Consider the following 26,306-nt stretch of genomic DNA (forward strand, 5'->3'; position numbering starts at 1 on the left):
AGAGCACTCATGGACGGTGAAGGTGCAGCCTCAGTGGCATTTAAAGGCCTAAGACTGAAGGGAGTCAGGCAAAGAAGTTGAGGCTTGGCACCATGAAGAGAGTCTGTGAGAGGCTATTGGAGAAGTCTAGTTGCAGCAGAAGACCCCAGCATATTGGAGATGCCAGTACCATGGGATGACTGCCAAGAACAGCAGCAGCAATGGAATGGAGTCAGCCAGAGCCGGGAGTGCTACAGAGGTAGAGCTGAAGAAGTGACCTTTGGAGGAACCCAAGAGATCATGTGTGGATTGCAGACATTGAATCAAGAAGCTGTGAAGTTGAAGTTGCCTTGGCAACCTTAAGATGTTAGAGATGGTAGAGGTGAGGGATACCTTCTGAGGAAATTTGCTAACAGGGAGTGGAATCAACCCAAGAGAAAGAATTGTGTTGCAGTCAACAAAGCTGAAAGGAGTTGTATATCAGGCATGGGGATGCATACCTTATACCATGATATATTGGAAGTATGTGATCTGCCTTTTGATTTTACAGGGTATTACAGTTAAGAGACTGTATAGACTATGGGGACTTTTGAAGTTGGACTAAATGTATTTCACATTATGTTATGGCTACAAGCCTACGGGGTCCAGGAAGTGGAATGTGGTCTCCATAGATTCATGTGTTTGAATGGCCAATAAGGAGTGGTACAACTAGGAAGTGTGGCTTTGTTGAAATATGTGTGGCCTTGTTGGAAGTGTCATCGTGGAGAGGTGGGCTTTGAGGTTTCACATATATAAGCTCAAGTTAGACCCGGTGTGGAGTCAGTTTTCTCTTGGCTGCCTGTGGAAGACAGTCTCTTTCTGCTGCCTGAGGTCAAGATGTGGAACTCAGCTCCTCTGTGGAGGCCTGCATGACTCCATGCTTCTTGCAATGATGGACTGAACCTCTGAAACTAAGCTAGCCCCAACTGAATGTTTTCTTTTTGAGAATTGCCTTGGTCATGTGGTCCTAACACGGCGGACTCTTGAGACAGTGGTAGTATTACTCTGCAGACTTTGACTTTTGACTGAGCCCAGAGCTATTGAGATGATCTTGATGTGATCATTGTTAATGCATTTCACTTTCTAGATTTCCTTATACTTTAATGATTGGTAGCTTCAGAGATTTGGGAATCAGTAGTATAAGGAATACATATTGAAGAAATATGATGAAGAAATTAAAATTTGAATTTACCTTATTGATAAAAGCCAATTAAAGAAGTAAGGTACATGTAATGAATGTATACAGATATATGTATGTGTCTCCCTCCTGCCCCCAGTACTGGTGATTGAAGCCAGGGCCTTATGCATTTCAGGCAAGCACTCTGAATTCAGCTGGAGACGGTTTTTAGATATTATTTAGTACTAGATGTTTTACAAGTGTAAGATGTAAATAGAAGGGAAATTGTGCTACCTATCTGGATTGTAATCTTTAGCTTACGGTTTTTTTATGCTTGAGTATCATGGCAGATACCTGCCAGATTGATGGAGTATGTGGTGGTGGTGGTGATGAGAGCAGTCCTAAAGGCAGTGTAGCACAGTGCGGAGGCTCTTCTTTCTTTGATGGCTTGGAATGGGTGGTACTTTTTTAAGGGACACACATGGTTATGTAGCTATTTCACTTGCCCTATGTGTGTTCCATTTCTGTACATAAAACCCTCGTCAGTGAATGCCCCTCCCCTTCCTGCTGTTTAACAGACTTTTAAGCATAATAAAGTCATGTTCTTTATTGCTTTTGAGTACCAGTTTTTATACTGGATGCCTGAATATTCTGGTACTGTGGTTCTAGTTTTACTGTATTTCCACTTGTACATAGTCACTTTAGAATGACTGTTTTAGAATCTTTTACTGGGTTAAACAGTGTGGATTGCAGTGTGTACCGCTTTAGCAGTTACTTGAGTACACGGAACTCATAGGAACTTAACTCACTGTCTTGGTATCGCTCTCTGGTTCTCCTGTGACTCTTTATTGCCTTTTTCCTTTGATTCATTATCCTTAAGCAAGGGCAGAATACCCTGTTGTGTAAAGTAGGAGTGAGTTGAGTGAATACTTTTTGCCATATTCTTGGTTGTAATCTTTTCCACTTGAAATTTTATTCATTTTCCTGGCATTGGTCCTTTGGACTATAGTTTTATTAATCTGAACACAATTAATATTCTAAAATTTAGTTCTGTGAACTATAATATAGTTATGTGGTTAAATGGGTTAAATGTTCAGACCATTTTTTTTTACTTGAAGTTGAGCATAAGCTTTTGTTTTGTGAGTTTATGGGAACTGATCATGATGTCAACTTCTCAGGGAAATCAGGAAGAATAAATATATCTTCAGCCAGTTTAGTGGTCTACAATTGCTGAATGGTGTATGTATGGGATTGGGCAAATGTTGCATGTACTTTGTCTTTTTCACACTGTTATAAATTATATTAATATGATACTGTACCCTAAGACTAGGTCTATGCTAGACCAACAATTCATTCCTGGGCCCCTGAAGATACTTGTTTGGCCCTGCTGTCTATTTAGCCAAGGTGAGTTCCTCATTAACAAGTACAAAATCACTCACATCTTTCCAGTGGTTTTCATTAGAAGCTGGAAGATGGTAGTGGACAGTTTTGTTTTCAGGTGGACAGTACAATGGGTGGTTTGTATTCAACACTGTGCTTTTGTTAAAAATGGAAGTTGCTTAAAGATTGAGATTACTGTTAGTAATTTGGCAGCTTTACTCTTAGTCTGATACAGGTACAGTTTAACACTTAGCTTTCTTTTAAAAAAAATCACTGAAAAGCTAGTGAATTATCACAGTGGACTTTATTTGGAACTAGGTGAATTATAAATAAATTAGGTTTTATTAAATGAGCGCTAAAACCTTTAAGAATGTTAAGTATAGATTTTATTTTTGATCATTTCTACTTTAAATGTGACTTCTAGAGATGAAGTGTTTTATTTTTGATAATTAACAATATTAGCAGAACCCAAATTATCCTGAATTTTACATTCAATCGTTCACACTATAAGAAGCACCAGAAATGTTTTCTTAAGATTTGAAATAATCAAGGTGTTTTCTGTTCCATTTATTCCGATGCAGACATGAGTTGTGTGCATGTCCTTTCTCATTCTGTTCTTGCTTAGACAGTTCCAGGAATGTAACTGATCTCTTCTTCCTGTGTACACCCGCTTCGCTCATCACACACACCCTCCTTCACAGTTACGGAATCTTGCCATTATGTGGGAACACACTGTCACATGCACTAACGTAGTTTCCTACCCCGTTTCCTCTGAGTAAGGGCTGCTCTTCCCCTGCTCAGCAGAGACTTGCTGACCCTTACTTCAGACTTGATGTGTGCCTCATGTCTCAGGAGTTGTGAGCACTGGTGCTCTCTCTCCTTTGCTTTACTCATGCTTCTTTCAGTATTTGCTTATTTCCTCTTTGGGCTTCTCTTTCTTTGAAATCTTGACTTGTTGAGGTTTAATATCTCAATGTAAAAATTTCTGTATCCTCCCTCTGTCTGAACAGACTAAGTCTTGGTTACACTCCTGCACATTTACTCCATTCCATTTTGCACCCTAGTGTTTGTTTAAATTTCATGTAACTATTTTTAAGCATCTCATAGATGGATTTTTGTGCCATATTTCTTGCAGTGCATGAGATGATGGGCCCTTCGATACTGAGTGAGTGAGTGGGTGGGTGAGGACGGAAGATTATAGTGAGAAGGGTCATGAGGAATGATACATGTTGTTTTCTCTTTCATCAGCACCCACAACACAAGACCAGACTCCAAGTTCTGCTGTTTCAGTTGCCACGCCTACAGTTAGTGTTTCAGCTCCTGCTCCTACAGCCACACCTGTGCAAACTGTACCCCAGCCGCATCCACAGACGTTACCACCTGCTGTTCCCCACTCTGTACCTCAGCCGGCAGCAGCGATCCCTGCGTTCCCACCAGTAATGGTGCCTCCGTTCCGTGTGCCCCTTCCTGGCATGCCAATCCCACTTCCAGGTAAACGCAGGTCACACTTGATGTTCTAGCTGTTTCTCATTGTCAGTTTGTTCTCATGTGTCTGTTGCATTTGAAATTGCCTTGAATCTCACCTGTTTAAATGGTTTTGAAAGATTCATGGCTAACTGCGATATTTTTTTCTTTTGTTTTAGTGAATGTCCTTTTTTGTTGTTGTTTACATGTCTTAAGATTAGTCACATTTAAAATACACTTATTTTGGATAATAGCCTCAATAAACTAAATTATCTTTTTGTTTGTAAATATGTTCTAAATGTGATTTTTTTTTAATAAAAGAGATTGACTTTATGAAGTTGATAAATTATAAGCTATAACAGCTAGCACAGGTTAATGTACACTATATCATTCCAACACATTGTATGCATTCAATCTTAAGTTTTGCAACCATCTTAGGCGGTAGGTTTGTAGACAGGCTTAATTATTTTTTTGTCCAATGTCACTTAAAGTGTTAGGATTTGATCTGCTGCCCTCCAGATATAGGTACCAAGATCTGGGAAGAATGAGAGTCGCGCAATTGTGAACAGATTGAGACAGAAATGAGAAGGTTTCTTTACACTATTTATGAAGTAAATTATAACCTGTATTATTTAAGTTTCTTTGGACAGATTTGTGTGTTATTGTACAGGGAATTATGAAGAGTAGAGAACAAGTTAAAAGATCTGTGGAGAAGTTTTCCATTAGAGGATACACAATGGTATTGTTGGGCATCCTAATTTGAGTATATCTGCTGTTGTCAAATGAATCCTTGATCCATGATTCATTCCTTATGTGTTATAGCTGAAAATATTGTTACTATAGACAAGTTATACAAGGCTAGCTTGTGGTAAGGATGAAGAGGACTCTGTCTTCTGTTGCTAACTTTCACACTTTTCCTAAGGCTACTGCCACTTATTGTATAAGGTTTTATGTAAAAAGAGTGTGGTTTGAATACATTTAAATATTAAAAATTTGCTGGAACCAAAGTTTAATGACTGGTGTTTTTTATTGGATTAAAAGATCCTTTATATGCTATTGATATAGTGGTACCTAAGGGCTAGGGAGAAAAATGCCCTCTTTGTGAAGGTTTGAATCTCTAGTTATTTAAAAATAAGAAAAATAAGTTGTTTAGTACTAATGATTTTTTTTTCTTGAGTTATATTTAAGGCAGTCTGAGTACTTTCCTCTGCATCTTATTTTTGTAGGAAAGTAACAAGTGCAGAATAGTTTGACACTTGTCAAAACCTTTTTTTAAAAAAAAAAAACTATATGATTGTTGTTGTTATTATTATTATTGTCTGTCTGTGTAGCCCAGCCTAACCTAGAATTTACTTGTCTAGTCTTCAAGCCTTGAAATGATAGTCCGTTTTATAGTGAAGGACAGCGTCAAGGCCAGTTTTAGGTTCTGGATGAAGATGCTGAGCTCTTAATTAGTAGAGAGCAGACTGAGAGGTGGCATGATGATGCTGTAAAGATATTTTGAAAGATTATTGTCTTCTGAAAGGATGTTCACTTTGTTCTATATGCTTTTACTAGGAATTTTGTCAAATTCCTCATTTTTATACTGTCTAAAAATTTTGAGTAGGTGATGGTGACCACACAATAAAGATGATTCTTGTGAAATTAGGCAGTAAAAGACACTTAATGGCAGCCACTAGTGATATTTTGTAGGTTAACTGGAAGAAAACTGATCTTTCTGTCCTGTGTGTGTGCGTACGTTTGGGTGGGTGTGTGTTTCTGGGGATTGAACTCAGGGACTTGTGCAGGGTAGGCAGGTGTTAATACTCCTGAGCTGTACTCCAAACTCAAGAAATCTTCACCTGGGTAGCAGTTGGCTTGTCCAAGCTACCGACATTCTTTGGGAGGTGTCTTATAGAAATAGTAACATTTGTTGGTACTGAAGCATTTTTGATTTGATACTCGTCTTCACTAACCTTTTCACTAAATTCTACAAGATGTTTTAGTGAAAGGACAAAAACACATTTTCTCTTCCGCATTTTGTATGGTTATGTACAATTAGATCCTGCCTTTCCCCTTTGTTTCAACTCTGTCAAGGTGAATTGGAAGGATTTATCTGTGTTACTTATTTTGTAGCTTGAAATTCTGTTTGTAATAGCATTGTCTGGTTGTAGTAACGATGACTAGGAGCCGAGTAAGATGGAGGAAAGTAGTGGAAGATTTAGATGAACTAAAGGAGGTAGAATTTGAGGGTGCTAACAGATTAGGATTAGAGGTATCTGCTTCTAAAACTGAAATCTTACTTGCATTACTGTCATTGACATCAGAATCCAAAATGCTAAGTGGAATTTTCTAATTTCCTAATTCTCTAATAGAGCATATTTTGAGGACAGCATAATTTGTAGGAAAATTGGACAAAAACTTCCCCTTTTAAAAAAGGTTAGTATTTTAGGTATGTGGTCATTTGTGAGTATTTATATATGCTTGTAATATCTTCAGGGAAAGCCTTAGATTTACCTGTTTAGGTTGAGAAGAAACATAGTTATGTAAAGATTCTTAAATTGCTCATTTGATTTTTTTTTAAATCATTGGCAGTCATGTCTGAATATGAAGATACTTGATTCATCTAAAGTTACATAATGACAATTTTTTGGAGGATAGTTTAAGGGACTAGATTTTGGAAGAAAGTTTTATCCCAAGGGAAGTAAGTGATGGTTTAATAGGTTTGGTGATCCTGTAGATGGCAGTATTTATATTAACTGAAACTTGAAGCCTGAAACTTCTTTTATGAGATGAATTTTTTTTTTCATTTGCTTTGTTCCAATATTAGGGAAATAAAACAATGCACACAGCTTTCTTTACTCAGCATACTTTTATAACTCAGGGATTTTACTTTGGTTTAAAGTTAGTAGGAAGTTTATTGTTAGTCTTTATGTGAAATGGTAATGAAATTAAGGCACTTCAGAATTTGGTGCTTTTGTACGTGTGTGTGAACATCATTTAAATTATTTGAAAACGCAGAGTTTTAATTTTGATTTTACTTTCTGAGTCAGGACTTTTTCCCCCATCCTTAAGTGGGAAAGTTTATTTTTAATACAGTATTTAACATTTTTAAAATTTGCTATATAGAGTTTTTTTTCAGGTACAGAACAGTAGAAATTACTTCCCCTATGATTCTTCAGATTTTTATTTTAAAACATTTTAAAATTCATATTTAGTTTTGAATTTCCTCAGTTTTCCAGCTTTTCTTTTCACCTTTTATCATCATTCTATTACATCATGAGGAGTCTTCTTCCTTCTCAAACTGCACATAATATTTGTTTTTAAAGCCAGCCTCAGTGACAATAGACAGTGACTGAGAACATCAGAGGGGACAAGTGTAGTTTTGGCCTGCCTCTGCAGTGCTCCATGTTTGTGCTGTTCCATGTGGCAGGCACTAAACAGATTTTGACAGTAGTTGAATGCTCGCCACTCTCTCCATCTATGCTTTCGTTTTAACTGTTACTGGAGTGGAATATTTGAACTCATTTTATTTCTTAATTTTTTTCTTATTCCCCCTGCCCCTCTACTCTGTCTTTTCCTTTCTGTTTTTGCATAGTTGTACAATATCATTCAGCCCCAGCATGTGGTTTCAAATAAGCATCAGCATAGCAAAAATATCTTGTCAGACAGTGCTGTGTGCAGTGCCTTTTACTGGCAAGTAAGCATCCGCAGCTGGGGTTGATTATCCGATGGGAGAAGGTCCCACACAAGAATTTATTAGTGTGTAACAAAGGGGGTTTCTTTTGTTGAATTTAAATGTTGAGGCTCCTTCACACAAGAGCTGGTAGGTGACTGGCATTGTAGCTAGAAATAGTATCACTTGATTTGGCACTACTTCCCACAAAATGTCAAACAACCATTTTACTCCATTCTTGGTCATTCACATAGGAAATAGATTCTAAATTGTAGTGGTAAGTTATTTCCCTGAATCCCAGTGGTAGCCGACATACAATGGCAGCTTTCCAACCAATGCTTGCTTATCCATTTTACAGGTGTAGCAATGATGCAAATAGTCAGCTGCCCGTATGTAAAGACAGTCGCTACCACCAAGACCGGTAATTTTAAAACCATCTTAGTTTGTTTTGTCTGTAAGTTGGCATGGTAGTGAATGTTGTTGTTTATCCTTTTATTTATTTATTTTTTTTCCCTAGTGAGTGGAGCTTAAAAATATTTTTCTTTTTAATGAGCAGTTTAAATGCAGTTGTCATATTTGGCCAACACTTAATTTCCCAGTTTCTTGTAGTATTAGCTTCTTTGGTTCACAAAAGCAAATGAGGTCAGATCACTTTATATATCTTAATTTATGTAATAAGTGTAAACAACTTCATTCTCATATTCATAACATTTAATTTTATTTTTGATGTATGTTTTTAAGTTAAATATAAAATGTCATTTCCATGTGTAAAATGATGTGATTACGCTTGCATGCAAGTGACTGTGTGTGTGATATTTGTACATAGTGCACATTTGCGTTTTAAAGTTACCAAAGTAAGACTACCTGGAACCTAGACCATAGATAGGATTTTGTTTTTCTATTTGGATTCTTATATCCTTATATTAACAGTATTTATTTAGCATTATAAAAAACAAAAATCGTGTCTTGTCTTTTAAAAATATTCAGCCTTTTTAAGAAAAAGGGTCATCTGATAGTCCACATATTTCTCATTTGGAGTTGGTAATAGTTGTTTTGCTTTAAAACTAAGAATTTTTATTCTGACCCTGTTAAGTAATTTAGAAGTTGGAAATAATTTTGGGCTAGGAATTACACTCAGTGACTGTTATCATTTCTTTAGAATTTTAGAACTTAAAAAGTGTATTTCTATTCTTAATATATCATGGTAGATATTGTCATAGAGTGTCCTGAACTTTGACTGCTAGTTTTTCTCGGATCCAATTTTTTATTCATTTGAGTTTAGTCATTAGAACCAAAAATTCAGGGCAGTAGAGTCAGTACTTACGTCACCTTTTACATATTGTTCTGTTCTAAGTATTTATTAATATTTACTAGGATGATCTGGCTTGTGGTTTTATTTTTTATTACATTTTAGTACTGAGATCTAACTTTTTATTGTTTTTTTTAGGTGTATTACCAGGAATGGCCCCTCCTATAGTACCCATGATACATCCCCAGGTTGCTATTGCAGCTTCACCTGCTACCTTAGCTGGAGCAACAGCAGTTTCTGAGTGGACTGAATATAAAACAGCAGATGGGAAGACGTACTATTATAATAATAGAACACTAGAATCAACATGGGAAAAGCCCCAAGAACTGAAGGAAAAAGGTATAGTTGTTCTGTGACTCAGGGCATAGTATGAGCCATAGTAAGTAGAATGCTATTTGAAATTCATACTTCGTAAGCTAAAAGATAGTTTTAAAATGTTGATGTATATTAACACACTTTTCAGCTATAGTGTTATATTGTTGTTATGGAGGTTTATGATACTGACCAACAACATTTAAGTTTTTGGAGCCTAGTATGTGGCAGACTCAGTATTCAATGTTGTGAGTCCCTGCTTCTCAACATAGTTCAGTATTTTATGGATGGTTGCTGCACATGATATAGGTGACTTAAGAATATTTTCTCTCGAAATCAATGGGGTAAAGAGCTTTCTAGTTATTAGCGACAGTACCAAGAAGCACATTTTATATTTATGGTTAATGTTTAGAAACATCTCAACTGCTCATTTCCTTAGAAATTCTTTTAAAAATTACAGAAAAACTGTTGAATGACATCATCTTAGTTTTTTAACAGAAAAATTAGATGAGAAGATTAAAGAACCAATCAAGGAGGCATCTGAAGAGCCATTGCCAATGGAGACAGAGGAGGAAGATCCTAAGGAAGAACCTATAAAGGAGATTAAGGAGGTAAAGGGCCAAGGCATGCTAAACAGGGGGGGGGGGGGTTGCAGTGTTTATGCAGAACTGAACATGTATTTGCCCTATATTAAAATAGTTGTAAATTTGACCTCTGAAAGTTTGAAGTTCTAATTTTTTTCCTATGGAAGTTTCATTAATATTTTTTAAAGGTAGTTTTGTTTTTAATACTTTTTCTTTGAAAGTTTCATTAATTTTGTGTATTTTTTTAAAGTTATTCATTTTTTTTAAATCTTAAGGTGTATGTGCGTTTTCATTGCATGTGTTTGTGGGTACCCCTGGAGGCCAGGATAGAGTATCAGATCCACTGGAGCTTTAGTTATAGGCAGTTATGAATCGCTTTTTATGGGAACTGAGAATGAGTGAAGTTGTACATCTTACTAGTTGGGTGTACTTCATCTGCCCTATTCACTGTCCTGTCTCTGTGGCATGCTCTTTTTGTAACACTTGAGTCTAATTCTTGGGAGTTGCTTTTATTCTCTAAGATGACAATGATGACAATGTTTCAGTGCTGCAGAAGTTAGCAGAGGAAAGAAACAGTGTTAAAGGAAGAGGTCTTCTAATTTCTCTACTCTAGTTACTGCTGTTGTAAGTGCATAGGGTCCACTGTTACTGCTTGTTTCTGCTGATGTGTGATTCATCTCTTAAAGTAGCAAGGACGTAGGGCTTTTGAGAAATTGCTAATCTTCTTTTGGAATTCTTACCAGCTATCTTGGGTTGGTTTTTATTTGAGTATCTGTAATGATAAGTTAGTTCTTATTTGTCTTGTGCTATTAATTAGATACAATATTACTTTCTTTAGGAGCCCAAAGAAGAAGAGATGACTGAAGAAGAAAAGGCTGCCCAAAAGGCAAAGCCAGTAGCTACTACTCCCATTCCTGGTACTCCATGGTATGTATTTAACTGACCGATTTTATTTTTTTTATTATACTTGATTGTTTAAATGACATTTCTGTAGGAAGAAAAGAGATTTGTAAACGTATAGGTCAGATACATTTTTTAACTATTGGATATTTTGATTCTTATTGGGATGTTTAGAAAGTATAAACATGCATATGTGGGTTTTTGCTGTGATTATTACAGAACTGTAAATACAACTTTTTTCTTCAATTATGGAGTAATCTATTTATCTTTTCTCTTTGGGCTTGGTTTTTCCTTTCTTCCTCTGCCACATTAGTGTCTCTTCTATTACTTCTCTGATTATTTAACCCTTACCCACTGCACATAGACTGACTTGTTTGCTCTTGAAGCTTTGCCTTGTTTTGCTACTGTTGTCCTGGTCCCTCTTTGCTCCCTCTAATCCCCGTTTATTTCCCCAGTAGTGGCCCTACATCTGTGTTTTAAAACCATGTTTGTGAGCTAATGTTGAATAGGTACCTTTGTTTCTGGATTTCCCACAAAATAACAAGCAAATGGTGAGTGTGTGTGATCAGATAGAAGTTTAATCTTTTGAGTTTCTTCAGAAGGCTTCTAGTTCGTGTGTATGAGTGATGTTAGTAGCTGGTACTGATGATCAGATCAGTTATTGATACTTAAATCAGTGGTTTTCAATCAGCAGTAATTTTACTCCTCTGGACATAACTTCAAAATGCTGGGGACTTTTTTGGTTGTTAAAACTTGCAGACTGTTAATAGCTTGTAGTAGGCAAATGGCAGTTGTGTTCAACATCTTACCATGCACATCTCCCTATGTATAGAAGTTACATGCCCAGCATGTTTTTAGTGCAAGGTGGCAGATCCCTAGACTAGATCCTATAAATTATTAAGGTTGACAGTGCTATGTCCTTGTGTCAACTATTTCTTACTTTATTAACTGAAATATCTGTGGAGAAATATTCTCCTCAGCATTGCCATCTTAAAGGGAGGGACAGATTGTATTAGAAAGGACTTAGCCAGTTCCAGAATAGTTGATTTAAATCATAAATAGTCTTTATGTTTCTGTCTAGTGGAGGGATTACCTTCACTGATAGCCCATTGTCCTATTTCTGGCTCTTATAAATAAGATTTATTCCTGATCTTGTGATGATTCTTTCATATTTGTGTTTTTTCTGTTGTGACAAGATGTTGAGGCTTGTCTGGTATATTTACAGTTAGCGACTTGGTTTTCAAGGAGATGTAGTTCCTTTATGAGAAGTTGCATGTGTAGGGATACAGGGATAGTGCTGCTATTGAATTCTGACTAGTTTAAACGATTGTGGTGGATTTAGGTGGAGGACACATATAAAGGTGCAGTTAACACTTACTGCTGTTTTGTGCCAGTGAGGCTTACACTGCCATTTTTCTGAACTACATCATCTCACATCTTTGAATTTCTGTTTTTTTCTGCAAAAATGACTTGAATTTCTTACACAGGTCACAATATCAGCCCTAACATTACCTCTGTTATAATTGCTAAGGCTGTTTAAACTGTTCCTCTAGTTATTTTTATGTGTAGGGAATATCACTAAGGGTTGTAGTAAAAATGTGTATTAAAGACCCTAGGTATAGTTTTCTGTGTATGTATTTCACTGACTTGATAAATTTATTTAAAAGTAATTATGTAAAATATGTATCTGATATAGTCAGATATGAAGATAGTCTGTATTTAATGCACAGGTTCCTCCTAAGTTTGATTTCTCTGTGTTCATGAAGAACTGTTGAACAGCTTCACACCTTATTCTGTTTGGGTTTTCATGCTTCACATATGGACCTGACCATAGAGTAGCTTTACGTTCTTTGTGTAATTATTGCTTTTTTTTTTCCTGTTCTGGACCAGTTGTAATTTGTATGTCTAGACATTTGGATCTAGTCTTTCCTCTAAGGCCTTAATTTTGTATACGTTTTTATGTATGTGTACATTGTAGCTGTCTTCAGACACACCAGAAGAGGGCATCAGATCTCATTACAGATGATTGTGAGACTCCATGTGGTTGCTGGGAATTGAACTCAGGACTTGTGGAAGGGCAATCAGTGCTTTTAATCTCTGAGTCATCTCTCTAGCCCTTATGATTTTTATCTTTAGGTTTTTCTTCATTGTCCTAAGTTATGTAGTGAATTTCTTTTTTATTAAGGAGGGGTATGGTTTGAAAGTGGAGGAGGGCTGAAGATGTCTTCCCAATCTCATATCCTCAGCAGGGCAGATTTAAAAAGCAAAACAATTAGTGAGGAGTGTAAACCTGCTAGGCCTGTGGCTTCCCCACCACCGCTCAGATTCTTTTACATCATGCACATCGACAGTCTAATGAATCCCTTCACTGGCTCTCAACCTGTGGGTTGTGACCCTCTTGGGGTTGCATATCAGATATCCTTTATATCAGAAATTTACATTATGATTTATAACAGCAAAATTACAGATGGAATAGTGACATAATTTTGTGGTTAGGTCACGACAACATGAGGAACTGTAAAGGGTCCCAGCTGTAGTTATTTTAATAGTCCTGTACTGTTGTGGAGAGTAAGGAGAGTAATGAAGGTCTCTGTTTTCCATTCCTAAGTCTGTGGCTTTTTGTGTTTTTCAAGTCAGGCTGACCTTGAACTTGTTATAGCTGAGCAAGACCATGAGCTCCTTCCTGATCTTCCACTTCCCAAGTATTCCACCATGAGTCCTGTTCCTGTGGGTTTAATGTATTAAATACTTTCATCATAGTCTTTGTCTCGAAGCTTGTTTATTTATAATTAAAGCCCAGCTTTTTTTTTTTTTTTTTTTTTTTTTTTTTTTACTTTGGTGGTGTATATTCTTCAGTTATTTTATTTTTTGAGGCACGGTCTCCACATAGCTCTGGCCTGGCAATTTATAGGCCAGGCTGACTTTGAACTCACAGGGGTCCACCTTTCTCTACCTTTTGTGAATAAAAAAGAGAGAAAACAAAAGAAATAAAAAGAGGGCATAACTGCTCCTAGGTGTAGTGAAAGAGAAAGTTTATTGTAGATAAAAGGGAGAACATAGCCTGAGGCAGGGATGTCTGGGTGAGTCTGGAGTGGACCTGTCCCTGAGCCATGGGAGAAGAGAGGAGAGGGGAGAGCCAAACCAAGAGGCCAGACCGGGTTGGGGGGGGGTGTTTAAGGGTAGTTGAAAAAGCCAGATAACAAAGATTATACAGGGAAGGGGCAGCCCAGCTCCTGGGAAAACCTGGTGGCCAGGTCTTCTTTGATATGTCTCAGGGTTTGAGATTTAACATCTGGTGCTGGGATTAAATGTGTGTACCAGCATACCCAGCTCTATTTTTCTGTTTACTATGGCTTTATATTTTTATATTTCAACATTACTATGGTTTTATATTTAAAGTGTTTCTTAAAAACAGCTTATAGTGTAATGTTTATATCTGCTGTCAGTTTTTGCTCTTATTGATGTTTTTCAAGCATAATAGTTTCATTTCAGCCTGTTAACAGTTAATGTAAGTTTTAATAGTGTTGGATTTGGAATATAATTAATTACTGTTTGTCTTCTCTAGTCTTTTCATCTATCATAATTACAGTTTATTTAATTTAGCATTCTGCTTAGTTTATTGGTTTTTTGAGGACATCTCTTGTCATCAGTTGTTACTTTAGGAATTATAGTATCCATACCTAATCTCCATTTTGTTTTAAATTAATAAACATATTATTGTATGCATTAAATCTGCTGATGGGCAGGTCCTTTAAACTGACTTAATGTCCTAGCTATCCTACACATCAGTGCTACCTGCATTAAAATTACAAAAGGCAGAATTGCAAAGAATCTAAGAAGAAAAAAAAATTACCATTTGTTGTGTTTTATTTATTGCTAAAGATGTGGGGTTTGTTGAGTTATTTCAGGATGAAGAACATTCTTATTAAACTGGTCTTCTGGGTTGGAACCTCTTAGTTCCCCTTTTGGTTCTGCAGGATGTGAAGTTCTGGTTGGTAATTCTTTTTTTCCAGAACTTTAAAGATGTTTCTCTGTATTTTGCCCTGTGGGGCTCTTGCTAAGGAATAAAGTTACCTTATAAATTTTGCCATTCCCCTCCCCAATCCCTAGTTGCTGTTAGGATTTCTTGACCTTTATTTTTTTATTTATGGCTGCTCCTTTTGGTGTTCTTGGAGTTATTTTTTTATGGTGTTTACTGAGCTGTACTAAATATAGCAAACTGAGAAATGTCTGTCTATTATGCCTTTGGGAGTATTTATTTTATTTTATGTGTGTGTGTGTGTGTGTTTTACCTTCCTGTATGTCTATGTACCATGTGCCCAGGGAGGCCAGAAGAAATCATTGGGTGCACTGAGAAAGGAGTAGAGTATGAGCTGCCTTGTGGGTGCTGGCATTGAATCAGGTGCCTATGCAGGAGCACCCTGTGTTCTTAATTGCAGGGCCATCTTTCTAATCGTAGTATCCGTTATTTTAAGTTTCTAATTTTTCTGTTTATCCTTTAAATTGTTTTTTTATTCTGAAAACTGCTATCTTTTGATTAATTTCGTGTGTGTGCATTTAATCTCATAAAACGTATTTTGCATTGGATTCTTTAACTATTTCAACCTAGGATCCTTTGTTCATTTTAGTATTTAGGTTACTACTTTGAGCTTGACAGTGTTGGTTAATTTTTGATTTTCTGAACTTGTGAAGGGTCAGGAATGGCCATTTTCTTCCCTTACAGTTGCTTCTGTAAATTTTGACTCACTGTACTTTTATATTTAAATCATTTTATATATTAAAATCATTTTCATACACTTGTTTTTTGTTATACCTTTAGTTTTCTAATTGTAAAAGTAGGACTAGTGAACTGCAGTGGTTTATGAGATTCTAGTGTAGTCCTTTAGGTCTTGTTTGCATTTAATATGTAATGTTGGTTGATTTAAGAAGTAATAACTTATTAGGTACTGTGGTTTGCTTTTTAAGCTATAGAGTTATTTAGTGCTGTATTAGATTGGGTATAATGAAATCACTTCCTAGGCATTTTAAACTCCATCCACAAATGAATTTGCATTTCTGTAGTCATTTATCTCTCATTTGTTCTGAAAGCTATTGTGAAAGCCATTATTAATTACGACCTATCCTTTTTTTACTGTTTGTCCTTTTGCCCTCTTAAGAGTTAACATTAAAGACTTGGCTATCAGAGTATGTTTTGTAACACAGGAAAATGGTGTTTCATATTATCTCTAGGTGTGTTGTTTGGACTGGCGATGAGAGGGTCTTCTTCTACAATCCCACCACTCGTCTCTCTATGTGGGACCGGCCTGATGATTTGATTGGAAGGGCAGATGTTGACAAAATTATTCAAGAGCCCCCTCATAAAAAAGGATTGGAAGACATGAAGAAGCTAAGTAAGTTTTAAAATAGGAATTCATCTTGAATTTAACCCCCTCTCACTACTTGATGGATAGTCTAAAGGCCATTTGAAATATTTAATTTTAAAAAATAGACTGTTATTCTGGTTTGGGTACAATAAGAAATAAAAATGTAAAGAATTTGGATGTAGTTTTATTTTGTAAAACATTTTTAACTTTGTTGATAATATTTTCAGTTAGTCTGAGATGCTAGAATTGGTGCCCTTAGCTTGATGCTTGTTAATGCTACTGCAACCCTTAGATAGCCTTTTATCTCGTTTGGTTCTAGTGATACAGTTTACAGTAATCAAACTATGCAGAATATTATATTTTCTAAAATATTTATTGTGTATAAAATGCAAAATTTTATAAAAGTATAAAAAATTAATTCTGTAGGTGTGTTGGTGCCATACACTTTTAATCTTAGTACTTAGAGGCAGGTCAATCTCTGAATCCAGTCCAGTCTGGTTTTCATATTGAGTTCTAAACCAGTAAGGCTACATATATAGTAAGACCCTGTCAACCAGAAAAAGAAAAATCCTTTGAACTAGATAATAGCTTTCTTCTTGAATATAGAAATCCTTAGCTTTTACGACATTTTAAAATCTACTGCCTCTTCTGATAGTATTTCAGAACATTGGGTACAAGTATTTTATGTATAATTTTTTTGTTGTATAATTCTTGATGGCAATTTTACTCGGTTTTTAATATGTTTATTCAGTGTTTAAGATTTTAGTGGAACTCATTCATATATAAAATAGAAATATGGTAAATAAATCATTTAACATTTCTAATGTAACAAATCTTGATATGTCTTTAAGGTGAGAAAGGCATGGGAACATATAGACATGATTCTGACCTTTGTGCTCTTAAATACTTTGCAGACTAGTCTAACTGCCTATCTGCTGCTTGGGCGTCATTTTTTTAAATTTGAGTAATACTTGCTTTGTATGATATATGATGATGCTTTATAATCATAGTAAACAGTACCGAGAAAGCATGTGATTTGCTTTTGGGCTTTTTTTGGGGGGAACATTTTCTTTAAATTTGAGTAAAAGTTTTTACATAAGCATTCATTCTAAAAAAATGTTCTGTGAGTTATGAATTGTAAGTTCTATTTATTTGTAAAGCTAAAACTAGGAAGTCTTACTTGAGCATTTCAAAGGTAAAGCTGGACAAGAATCATGAAACCAAATTGATACTACATTTTGAAGGGATGATAAATAAAAACATAGAATTGTCATATGTAACTTTGTGTTTGATTAACGAGTAACTGGTAGATATTCAAGCTACATTTTAAAAAAAGCTTGTGACTATGTGTGTGTAACTGTTGATAACAGTGTTTGAAATGTCTTTGCTAGGGCACCCAACTCCGACAATGTTGTCCATCCAAAAGTGGCAGTTCTCGATGAGTGCAAGTGAGTGACATGACTGTAAATGGCATCTTTTTCATGAATTGAAGTGAATGTTCCAGCAGTGATTAGCAAAAGAATCAATGGCTGGAAATTCACTAATGCCAGCATATGCTTTATTCAGCGTCTTAATGAATTTTTATCTTACAGTTAAAGAAGAACAAGAATTAATGGAAGAAATGAATGAAGATGAGCCTATTAAAGCAAAAAAGCGGAAGTAAGTTATACATGTTTGTGCATTTCCAGGTAGATTCACAGTTGGTGAGACTTATCAGTTTGTGACTGGAAGGTAGTGGGTAGTATCTGTATGATTAGAAAACATCAGTCATAATTACTTTCTTGGACCTGATATTAATTAGCTTTGTTTTATAGTGTAGAGATGGTGTTCTTTCTGTTAAGTTCAGAAGACTTGGTCATACAAATAGATACTGTGAAGCTAGCTGAAATTTAGGCTTTAATTATTTGATTGATTTTCTATTGATTTTAATAGGTCTAGAGGTTATTAAATAAAATTTCTCTTATGTCAACTCATAAAAACTCCATTCAAGTGATGTTATTAAATGAACCCTTTTCCTTATGTGTTTATCTTACGACTTGCTTGTTCCTAGAGACTGGTCATTCCTGGGTAAGGAGTGGACTCATTAGTTAGTACTGGGAGGAGGTTAGGAGTATCAGTGTGGGCAAGATGTGATCTGACTCTTCTAAGGGAGAGTAAGGTTAGAGTTTAGGGTGTATGTGAATGGGATTACTGTTTTTCAGCAAATAAAGTTTAAGGTCATTATTAGGTCATTAATAGTCCTGACTGAAAGAGGAGAGACTGACTGTGCCCTGATTGTGCTGAGAAATGAGTAGACAACTCTTGTAAAGAGAGGTTTCTTTCAAATACCTACTTGTTTATTGGCAACAATGTTAAATTAAAATCTTACTGAGGCAGCTATTCTCATTTGCATAGTTGGCCTTGTATTTCCTTAATCAACTGTATTTTTACTAGTTGTGGTTATCTAATTTTTTTGTTGTTCTTAAAAATTGTAGAAGAAGACATTTGTCTTAATTGTAAATGATTGTATTCATTCTGTTTATGTACCATAATTTTTGATATTTTTGTGATGTTAAACTTTTAGGTTGTTTTTAATTGTTTGTTCTTATAGACATTTCTGTAAGGTTTTTAACTGCTTTTATCAGGAGAATGTCAAAGAAGTCCTTTATGTGGATTGCCCGAGCTTCTCTATTTAGGTACAAAGCTAAAAGCCTGTATTTTCTGGCTTAAGTTTTCCTTTAATTTTATCGAGATAGATAATGATAGTTTGTGTTGTGACATTTAGTATAGTTCTGTAAAGGTTGTTCTTATATTGTGCAGCTGTCTTTGAACTTCTTTAACTATTTAAGTAGTTCCTTCTGCAAATTACTGTACCTGTTTATTTCGTGCATGTCTTAGGTCACAGACTATTTCACTAAGATCCTGCAGGGCATGGATTGTGTTTTCTATTTCTTTTGAGCCATCCCCAAATGCTAATTACCTCTCATTATTACTTACGCTCTTGAATTACCTTTTGACTTTCCAGTAACATGTCAGGAATATAAACCAATTTTATTAGTTTTTTTGTGCTTAGTTGATCATGTTTAAGAAGGAAGATTTGTTCAAATACATTTGAGTACATTGGATTTATTTCTTAGGTTAGTTATGCAAATATTTTTAAAAATAGTGTGTATGTTTTGAGAGATAGCATGATTTTCTCTTTATGTCTCCTTGTGTACGCACAAGCAGTAGGCCTGCCCTTAGCCCTAAGGTGCAGTTTTGGATGAACATGAAGTAGGCTAAGTCAGGTCTGGGATTTAGCTCAGTGGTAGAGTGTTCGCCTAGCAAGCACAAGACCCTGGGAAAAAGACAAAATAACAAGAAGTAGGCCAAGTCATTGCTGAGCCATCCTAATTCCTAGTACTCCCTTCTAACGACTCTTGTGCCCATGTTCCCTGAGACCTGCCCTTCAGCTTAAATCAGCTTGTCAGCAGAAAGTGAGTGAGAATGTCTGTTAGGTAAGATATTTATCTCACATACTATCTATACTTGGCCACAGTATTTTTTTAAGTTATTTTATTTTACTCTTAAATATTTGAAATTATTAAAACCTTTTCACAATTTTTAGTGAATCTTAAAATATTTTCTGAATTAATAATAAAATAATTGGAAATGTTAATTTTTTAATTATTATTTTAAGAACTAAGAATATATTTTGTTCTATTTGATTCTAACATAGTTTTGTAAGCAGTGCCAAAAAAGCCTTTTTAGTTCACTTTATACAGCAGCTAAAGTAAGAGAGAGCACATTACAGATATATATATATATATTTTTTTTCCCTTTAACCAATATAGCCATTGTAACATTAGAAATGCATTATAATTTTATTAGTATTAGAATGAAAGTTATACTGTATAATTTATTTGAAATCCTCCGGACAGGTTTGTTATGTCAAAATATACTGCTTCTAGCACCTTGAAAATTTCACTGATTTTTTTTTTTTTTAAAAGAACTTAGTGAGATTTGGATTCATTGTAATAATATTGCCTTATGATTTATTTTTTTATAGGAGAGATGATAATAAAGACATTGATTCAGAGAAAGAAGCTGCCATGGAAGCTGAAATTAAAGCTGCCCGAGAAAGGGCCATTGTCCCTCTGGAGGCTCGAATGAAGCAGTTCAAGGACATGCTGCTAGAGAGAGGGGTCAGAAAACAATCTTTGGGGGAGATATTTCTGTTTTATATAAGTAATATAAATATGTCTTGCTAAAAGGTCAAATCTAAGGTTAGTGCTCATTAAATGGGGTGGGAAAGATAAGGGAACCTGTTAAATTACTGTACACTTTTTGAAGTGGCCTTTTACTTGGCTTATTATATATTAAACTAAATGGCATTTTACTGTTCTTTAAAGTATAACTAGCATTTAACATTTATTGGGCCATATAATTTTGGTAACACATATGAGTATTAACATTACAGAATTGCGGAATACTTCGGATAGGTAAGGTATATATGATTCTTCCAATATCTTCAGAATGACTTTTGGTGAAATAACTGATACTTATAATATTAGAAGCTTAACTGAGAAACCTTTTGGGTGTATTCACAAATGTATTTGAATAAGTAAATTGTAACATTTTAAAATCATAAGATTGCAGTTAGTATGTGAAATCAAAATGCAAATCTTCAAGGCTTTTTCTGATGTACTAAGTTTAAAATGTCACACAGTAGTGGTTATTTTTAATGAGCAATGAAGTGTGTGTTATTTCTTTATAACAAAGAAATGGTCAGAGCCAATTAATGTGGAAATTGCTGTTGCTAGCCTCCCACTGCTTATAATTTATTAGTGATGGAAACTTCACTATGGTTTTAATGGCTCCTTTACAAACAGATGTCCTGTAGATTTCAAGCAAAATTGTGACCTTTCTGGAGTCAAGTATCTTAATTATGAGGCAATGCTTTCTTTTTATTTTAAAGGTATCTGCTTTTTCAACATGGGAGAAGGAGTTGCACAAGATAGTATTTGACCCTCGGTACTTGCTTCTCAATCCTAAAGAAAGAAAACAGGTATAAGGAACTAGAACAGTATAAGTATATAAATACTGTGAAGGTGTAGTACTTGGCATTGTTTCTCATGCATGCCAACAACTAAGTATTTGTTGAAGTGCTTATCTCAGAATTGTAGGGAAATGAGGTCTCTTCAGGGTTTCTGCTGAACTAGAGTTGCATGAAGTAGTTACCTTGTTACTAACTTTTCATTCTTCTATGGTTCAGGATAGTATCACCTCATGGTAATTGCTTCTTGTGCTAAAGCTGTATACTTGTAGTTTATGTAATTATGTAAAAAACTGAACCATCTGGACAGTGGCTTTTGTAATGGTGAGTATTGAGTCCTGTCCTCACCGGCACACTTAAGCTGTGAAGTTCCTTTTGGTAACAGTGCCATCCGTTTTGAATATTTATAGGGTAACGATTGGAGTAATTCTCAGCAGTGCTGTCATTTTGCATGCAGACCTACTTCAGTGAAGAGAGAATATTTGTAGTGTCTGTGCTTTTGCTACTTACAGTAGAACAATCTGATGTTCCAGTGAGATAACATTCCAGTAGAAGACTGCATTGTACAATGTGAAAACTGCTATCTTGAAGTTCTGGAAAATTCTCTTTCATTACTTTGGTTGTTGTTATTGTTATTTCTTGAGAATTTCATACTTGTGTACAATGTATTATGATCCTATCTACCCCAGACCTTCCAGTACCCTCTCTTGCCATGTTTCCCTTCTTGCTCATGCCATCCCCAGTTTGGTGCTCTCCAGCCTCCATTCGTGCCATTTCCTGGGACACAGGCAACTTGGTGGCCTTTCTACTTGGCAGTCTGCAGTTGCTAAAATTTCATTTTAATGGAGCTACTTAGTCTGTCTGTGGTGACCTTACACTGGGTTGATCTTATACAGGTCTTTTTGAGGCAGTCCCAGCTTCTGTAAGACTCCCCAGCCTCTGCTTTGATAGTAGTGGTACCCCTCTTCCAGTGTCCTCTGAACCGTGTTGGGAGGCATGCCATACATTTAGGGTTGAGCACTCTAGACCTTTCTGGGCTCTGGATTCTGGATTCATCTCCAGTCTTTCCCTTGCACCGTTTCCTGTGTGTGTGGGGGGGAGTATTGGATATTGGACCCTGACCTCACATGAGGTGAACTAGATGTAGATCCCCTGCACTCATCCTTAAGTTCCTGGTACTTTCTCTTGACTTTTTTTTTTTTTTTTTGCCATTGTCAGCTTGTTCAGTTCAGTTTTACTTACTCCCTTAGCAGTCTAAGATTTTTTTTTTCTTAAGGTTTTCTTTTATAGCCATGGTTTTGTAAGTTGCTGAAGTATTTTTTTTCTCTCATTTTGAACTTTGTTTTCTGGTATACACACTGATTTTGCAGTGTAGGCCTCTGTCAAATGCCTTTGGACTCTTGCCTCATGGTGGAGAGTGAAGCACCAAAAAGTGGCTTGACACCTGTACAGGCTACCATGGTCGGAGACTTTTCCACGGGTCACCCAGGAAGACAAGCCTCTGGAAGTCCTTACGAGGGATTATTTAGATTAGCCTAATTGAGGTTTTGAGTCCCCCATAGTTCTGAGAATTGCCTCAATTCTGAGGTACTTAGTCTGGCATGCTGCATATAGAAATTATGTCATGAGATATTTGTTTTGCCCTTTTTAACAGGGATCAGTAAACGTCTTAAGGGTCACGTGATACGGGGTTTGGTGGTCCACATGCTGTCAGTTGTGACTCTGAATCTTCTGTTTTACTGTAGTCTCCATAAAAAATACGTAAAACAATGTATGACTGTTCAAATTAAGCTTTACAGACATTTTATAGACCAGAAATTTATATTTCAGTTAACTGATAGCTGTAAAATACCAAGTAGAGGAAAATAATGTAGCATAGATTGAAATATTGAGGGAGAATTAAATTATGGGTTCTGTGTTACTTTTCTAAAATGAGTTCAAGAGGACTGTGGCTTAGCTTTTATGTTTTTAAATTTGAAATATGTATTATATCATTGGAGAAAAAGTAACAGACCACAGGGCTTTTCTTAGTTTTTCTTTGTTCTTTTGCTCGGAAGGCTAAGTGAAGAGCCATGTGCTTGTACTGTTTTGGTGAAGCTTCAGAGTGACTTGGTAGAGATAATCTACTGTTATTTATACTATGCAGTTCCTATTACAGTTTACATGGAGCTTTTGAATTTTTCTATTAAAAAAACTGAGTTATCAAATGCTTTTTTATTTTTGATAGGTGTTTGATCAGTATGTCAAGACCAGAGCAGAGGAAGAACGAAGGGAAAAGAAAAACAAAATAATGCAAGCCAAGGAAGATTTCAAAAAAATGATGGAAGAAGCAAAGTTTAATCCAAGGTATGTGTTTACTGCAGTCATATCTCAGTGTGGATTTCTCCCTGAACTCGTGTGGATGTGCAGCAGTGGTGTAGGTAATCGGGTTATACGTGGTTTATAAAGTAACACAAGCAAATGAGGTAGTGACAGGAGCTTGCCTCAGTCCACTATTGCTCAGTATTACCATGCTATCAGAATAGTATAGACGGGAAGAATTCATTGTCCATGGTTTGCTTATAACTGAATGATATTGCCTGGGGGATGAATTCTGTCTGCTTTTATTTCCTTTTTGTTTCTGAGACAGTGTCTCTTACTATTTTGCCTAAGATGGTTTCAGACTGCTGGGCCTCCCAAGGATGTGTATCTAGGTTTGTACTACCATGCCTGACTGTGGAAGTGTATATCTGTTTAATTTTTAAGGCAATAAGATTGGAACCCAGTGGAGAGTGGAATATATTATATGGGGGGAAAAGGCACACAGGCATATTTAAAAAAAACAAAACAAAACAAAATAGACTAGAACTGGGAGCTCCCTGTTAGGCTGGCATTACACACTCAGCTCCAGCTCCATGGGGGGTTCCACAGTGAGAGGAGAATCATAGGTCTCTGGATTAAATGGCACTTCCAGTAGAGGTTATTCTAGGTGAGCAATTTTTTTTTGTACAAACAACTCTACGGAAAAGTGATATCAAAGTATATTTAATGTAAATTTTTTAAGTTTTCAGTGTGAAAAGAAATGTTTTAGTATTACAAAGTACAGAAAACTAATGAGTATTTGTGGTTGTGGAGAGTGTAACATTTTGGGGTTAGAATTTCATAGTACACACAGGCTTGGGCTCTTTCATAATAGGTCATAGTTAAAACTGGATTACATGAACCATTCTGCAGTATGAGACCGTTTGTCTGTGGATAGGTTAGATTAATATTTCTCTGGACTGTTGTGGCTATGGAGGGTCAGGACTTTACCCTCAGGAACTGTATGCTGACGTGCTCATAGGTTAAATCTAGTGTCTATAGCATGGCTTCAAATGATTTAGTAAAATGATATTGACTAAAACTTCTTATTGATGGTTGATTAGGTGGCTCACTAGGTAAAAGTGCTCACTACACAAGCCTGGCAACCCGAGTTTGAGCCCTACGGCCCACATAATACAGAGGAGGAGAACTGATTCCACAGAGATTTCCTCTGACCTCCACCTGTACCCACACATCATGCACATGCACACAATAATAGCAAAAAGATAAACTGACCAAAAAAAACAACCAAACAAACCCCTCATTGGTCAGGGAATAATGAGAAGGCTAAAAGCAGCAGTAGTGATGCTCTTACAGATTTGATTAAAGCCTACTGTATCTTGGCTCCCTCCTGTATGATAAATTGTCAAAGTACTTGTAGCTGTTCACTGAAGGTTATTTTGTGGGGGAATGGTAAGATGTCTGAGGTGTGAGAAATAACACTTTTATTAAGTAAATAAAGAAAACAAGAATACTTTAAATGTGAGAGAATTTTGAATTATTTTGGAGAAGACCAATGTTTAAAAAAAAAAAGATTCTTCAGTACTAGAATGCTGTAGGTTCCAAGAAGGAAAGAATGAAAACATAAAATAACATATTTATGCATGTAAACTAATGAAAGCTTCATTCTTATAATGAAAACCTCAAATGTATTTTTTATGGTCAAAATAGACTTCTCTAGTCTATACCATTTATCGACCTATTTCCCCCACCTGCCATTTTAAAATAGTGCTTTTGAAAATTGAGAAATAAATTTGCACAAACAAAGCAAAATCACTACCCCCAAAAACTTCATAGGAATTTAATGCTTAAAAGTTCATTGTAGTCTAGTAGAATAAAAGATACTAGCTATTTTATGTATCACACATATCTGAATAAATTCTTTAAAATTTTGGTTTTAAACTAAAATATTGTGAAAGCATTATTTTTCTAGTTTGAAATTATAAAACAGTGCTTGGTGTATCGTGAACAAAATATCATGTGTTTGAATTTGGGACCCATATGTCTGGCATATATTCTTGCTAGGAAAATGGTATATTCCTTGATGCTTATTTTAGAAACAGAAATAGTCAGTTAAAGTTAGCATGCCGACCATTTTCTTACAGAGCTACTTTTAGTGAATTTGCTGCCAAACATGCTAAAGATTCAAGATTCAAAGCAATCGAAAAGATGAAAGACAGAGAAGCGTTGTTTAATGAATTTGTGGCAGCTGCAAGGAAGAAAGAAAAAGAAGATTCGAAGACGAGAGGTGAGAAGGTAAGGAAGGCGTTTAGTTCTAGTGGGCTGACTGGTCCACTGAAGTCTTTCCTAGGCTTGTTTGTAGGAGTGTGCAGTTGGGTTTGCACAATTGTTGATACACATTTAATCACTTACCACTTTCTTTTCATAACGCTCATTTTAGAAACTTCAGCAAACTATACAATTACTTTAAATGCTGATAAATAAAGTGCCTTGTAAACCTGGAACTGGGTTTTTGCATGCTCTGAGATAAGTATGTTAAGATTTCAGAAGTCTTTATAGATGTTAACATTTGAGCTTCAGAGAACTTCTTAATCTTTGTATTCTATAAAAATATCACTTTAGTAAGTTTCGCCTTTAAGTAAACGTATCTTACATATAAATTATTGCTTATCAGAATTAAAGGTCAGCTATTAAAGATTAATGCATCTGAAATGTCATTTGATAGCAATGTCAGGAACAGAGAGCTCACCACTGTGGAGGCAGAACAGTGGGGAGATGACACCAGTGGTGTGTGAGCCATCAAAATAGTCACTCTCCTGAGTGTTCCGGTGTGCTTTGTGATAGGGAAGCAGTTTCTGGAGTCTAATCATTCTTGACATTCAAAATTGC

The 26,306-nt window shown here is 35.8% G+C and overlaps 1 protein-coding gene across 5 annotated transcripts in view; it reads left to right on the forward strand.

Annotated features, from left to right (window-relative positions):
* TCERG1 (transcription elongation regulator 1) overlaps positions 1-26,306 on the forward strand; it is a 48,518-nt gene that overhangs the window by 11,868 nt on the left and 10,344 nt on the right. For 2 of the 5 annotated variants that reach the window (XR_013975101.1, XM_080919940.1), the window contains exons 5-16: positions 3,764-4,006; positions 7,993-8,055; positions 9,082-9,282; positions 9,754-9,866; positions 10,678-10,766; positions 15,969-16,129; positions 17,494-17,550; positions 17,695-17,761; positions 20,130-20,265; positions 21,039-21,128; positions 23,344-23,462; positions 25,562-25,712. Coding sequence is in view for 4 of the 5 variants with exons in the window: in XM_080919940.1 (XP_080776066.1) it covers positions 3,764-4,006; positions 7,993-8,055; positions 9,082-9,282; positions 9,754-9,866; positions 10,678-10,766; positions 15,969-16,129; positions 17,494-17,550; positions 17,695-17,761; positions 20,130-20,265; positions 21,039-21,128; positions 23,344-23,462; positions 25,562-25,712 (1,490 nt within the window). In the remaining variant the exon portion in view is untranslated. Of the gene's footprint in view, positions 1-3,763; positions 4,007-7,992; positions 8,056-9,081; positions 9,283-9,753; positions 9,867-10,677; positions 10,767-15,968; positions 16,130-17,493; positions 17,551-17,694; positions 17,762-18,726; positions 18,778-20,129; positions 20,266-21,038; positions 21,129-23,343; positions 23,463-25,561; positions 25,713-26,306 lie in introns of all 5 variants that reach the window. The other 3 variants (XM_080919942.1, XM_080919943.1, XM_080919941.1) reach the window with 3 other exon arrangements.

This window comes from Micromys minutus (genome assembly GCF_963924665.1).
Source record: "Micromys minutus genome assembly, chromosome: 8".
NCBI classification, from domain to species: domain Eukaryota; kingdom Metazoa; phylum Chordata; class Mammalia; order Rodentia; family Muridae; genus Micromys; species Micromys minutus.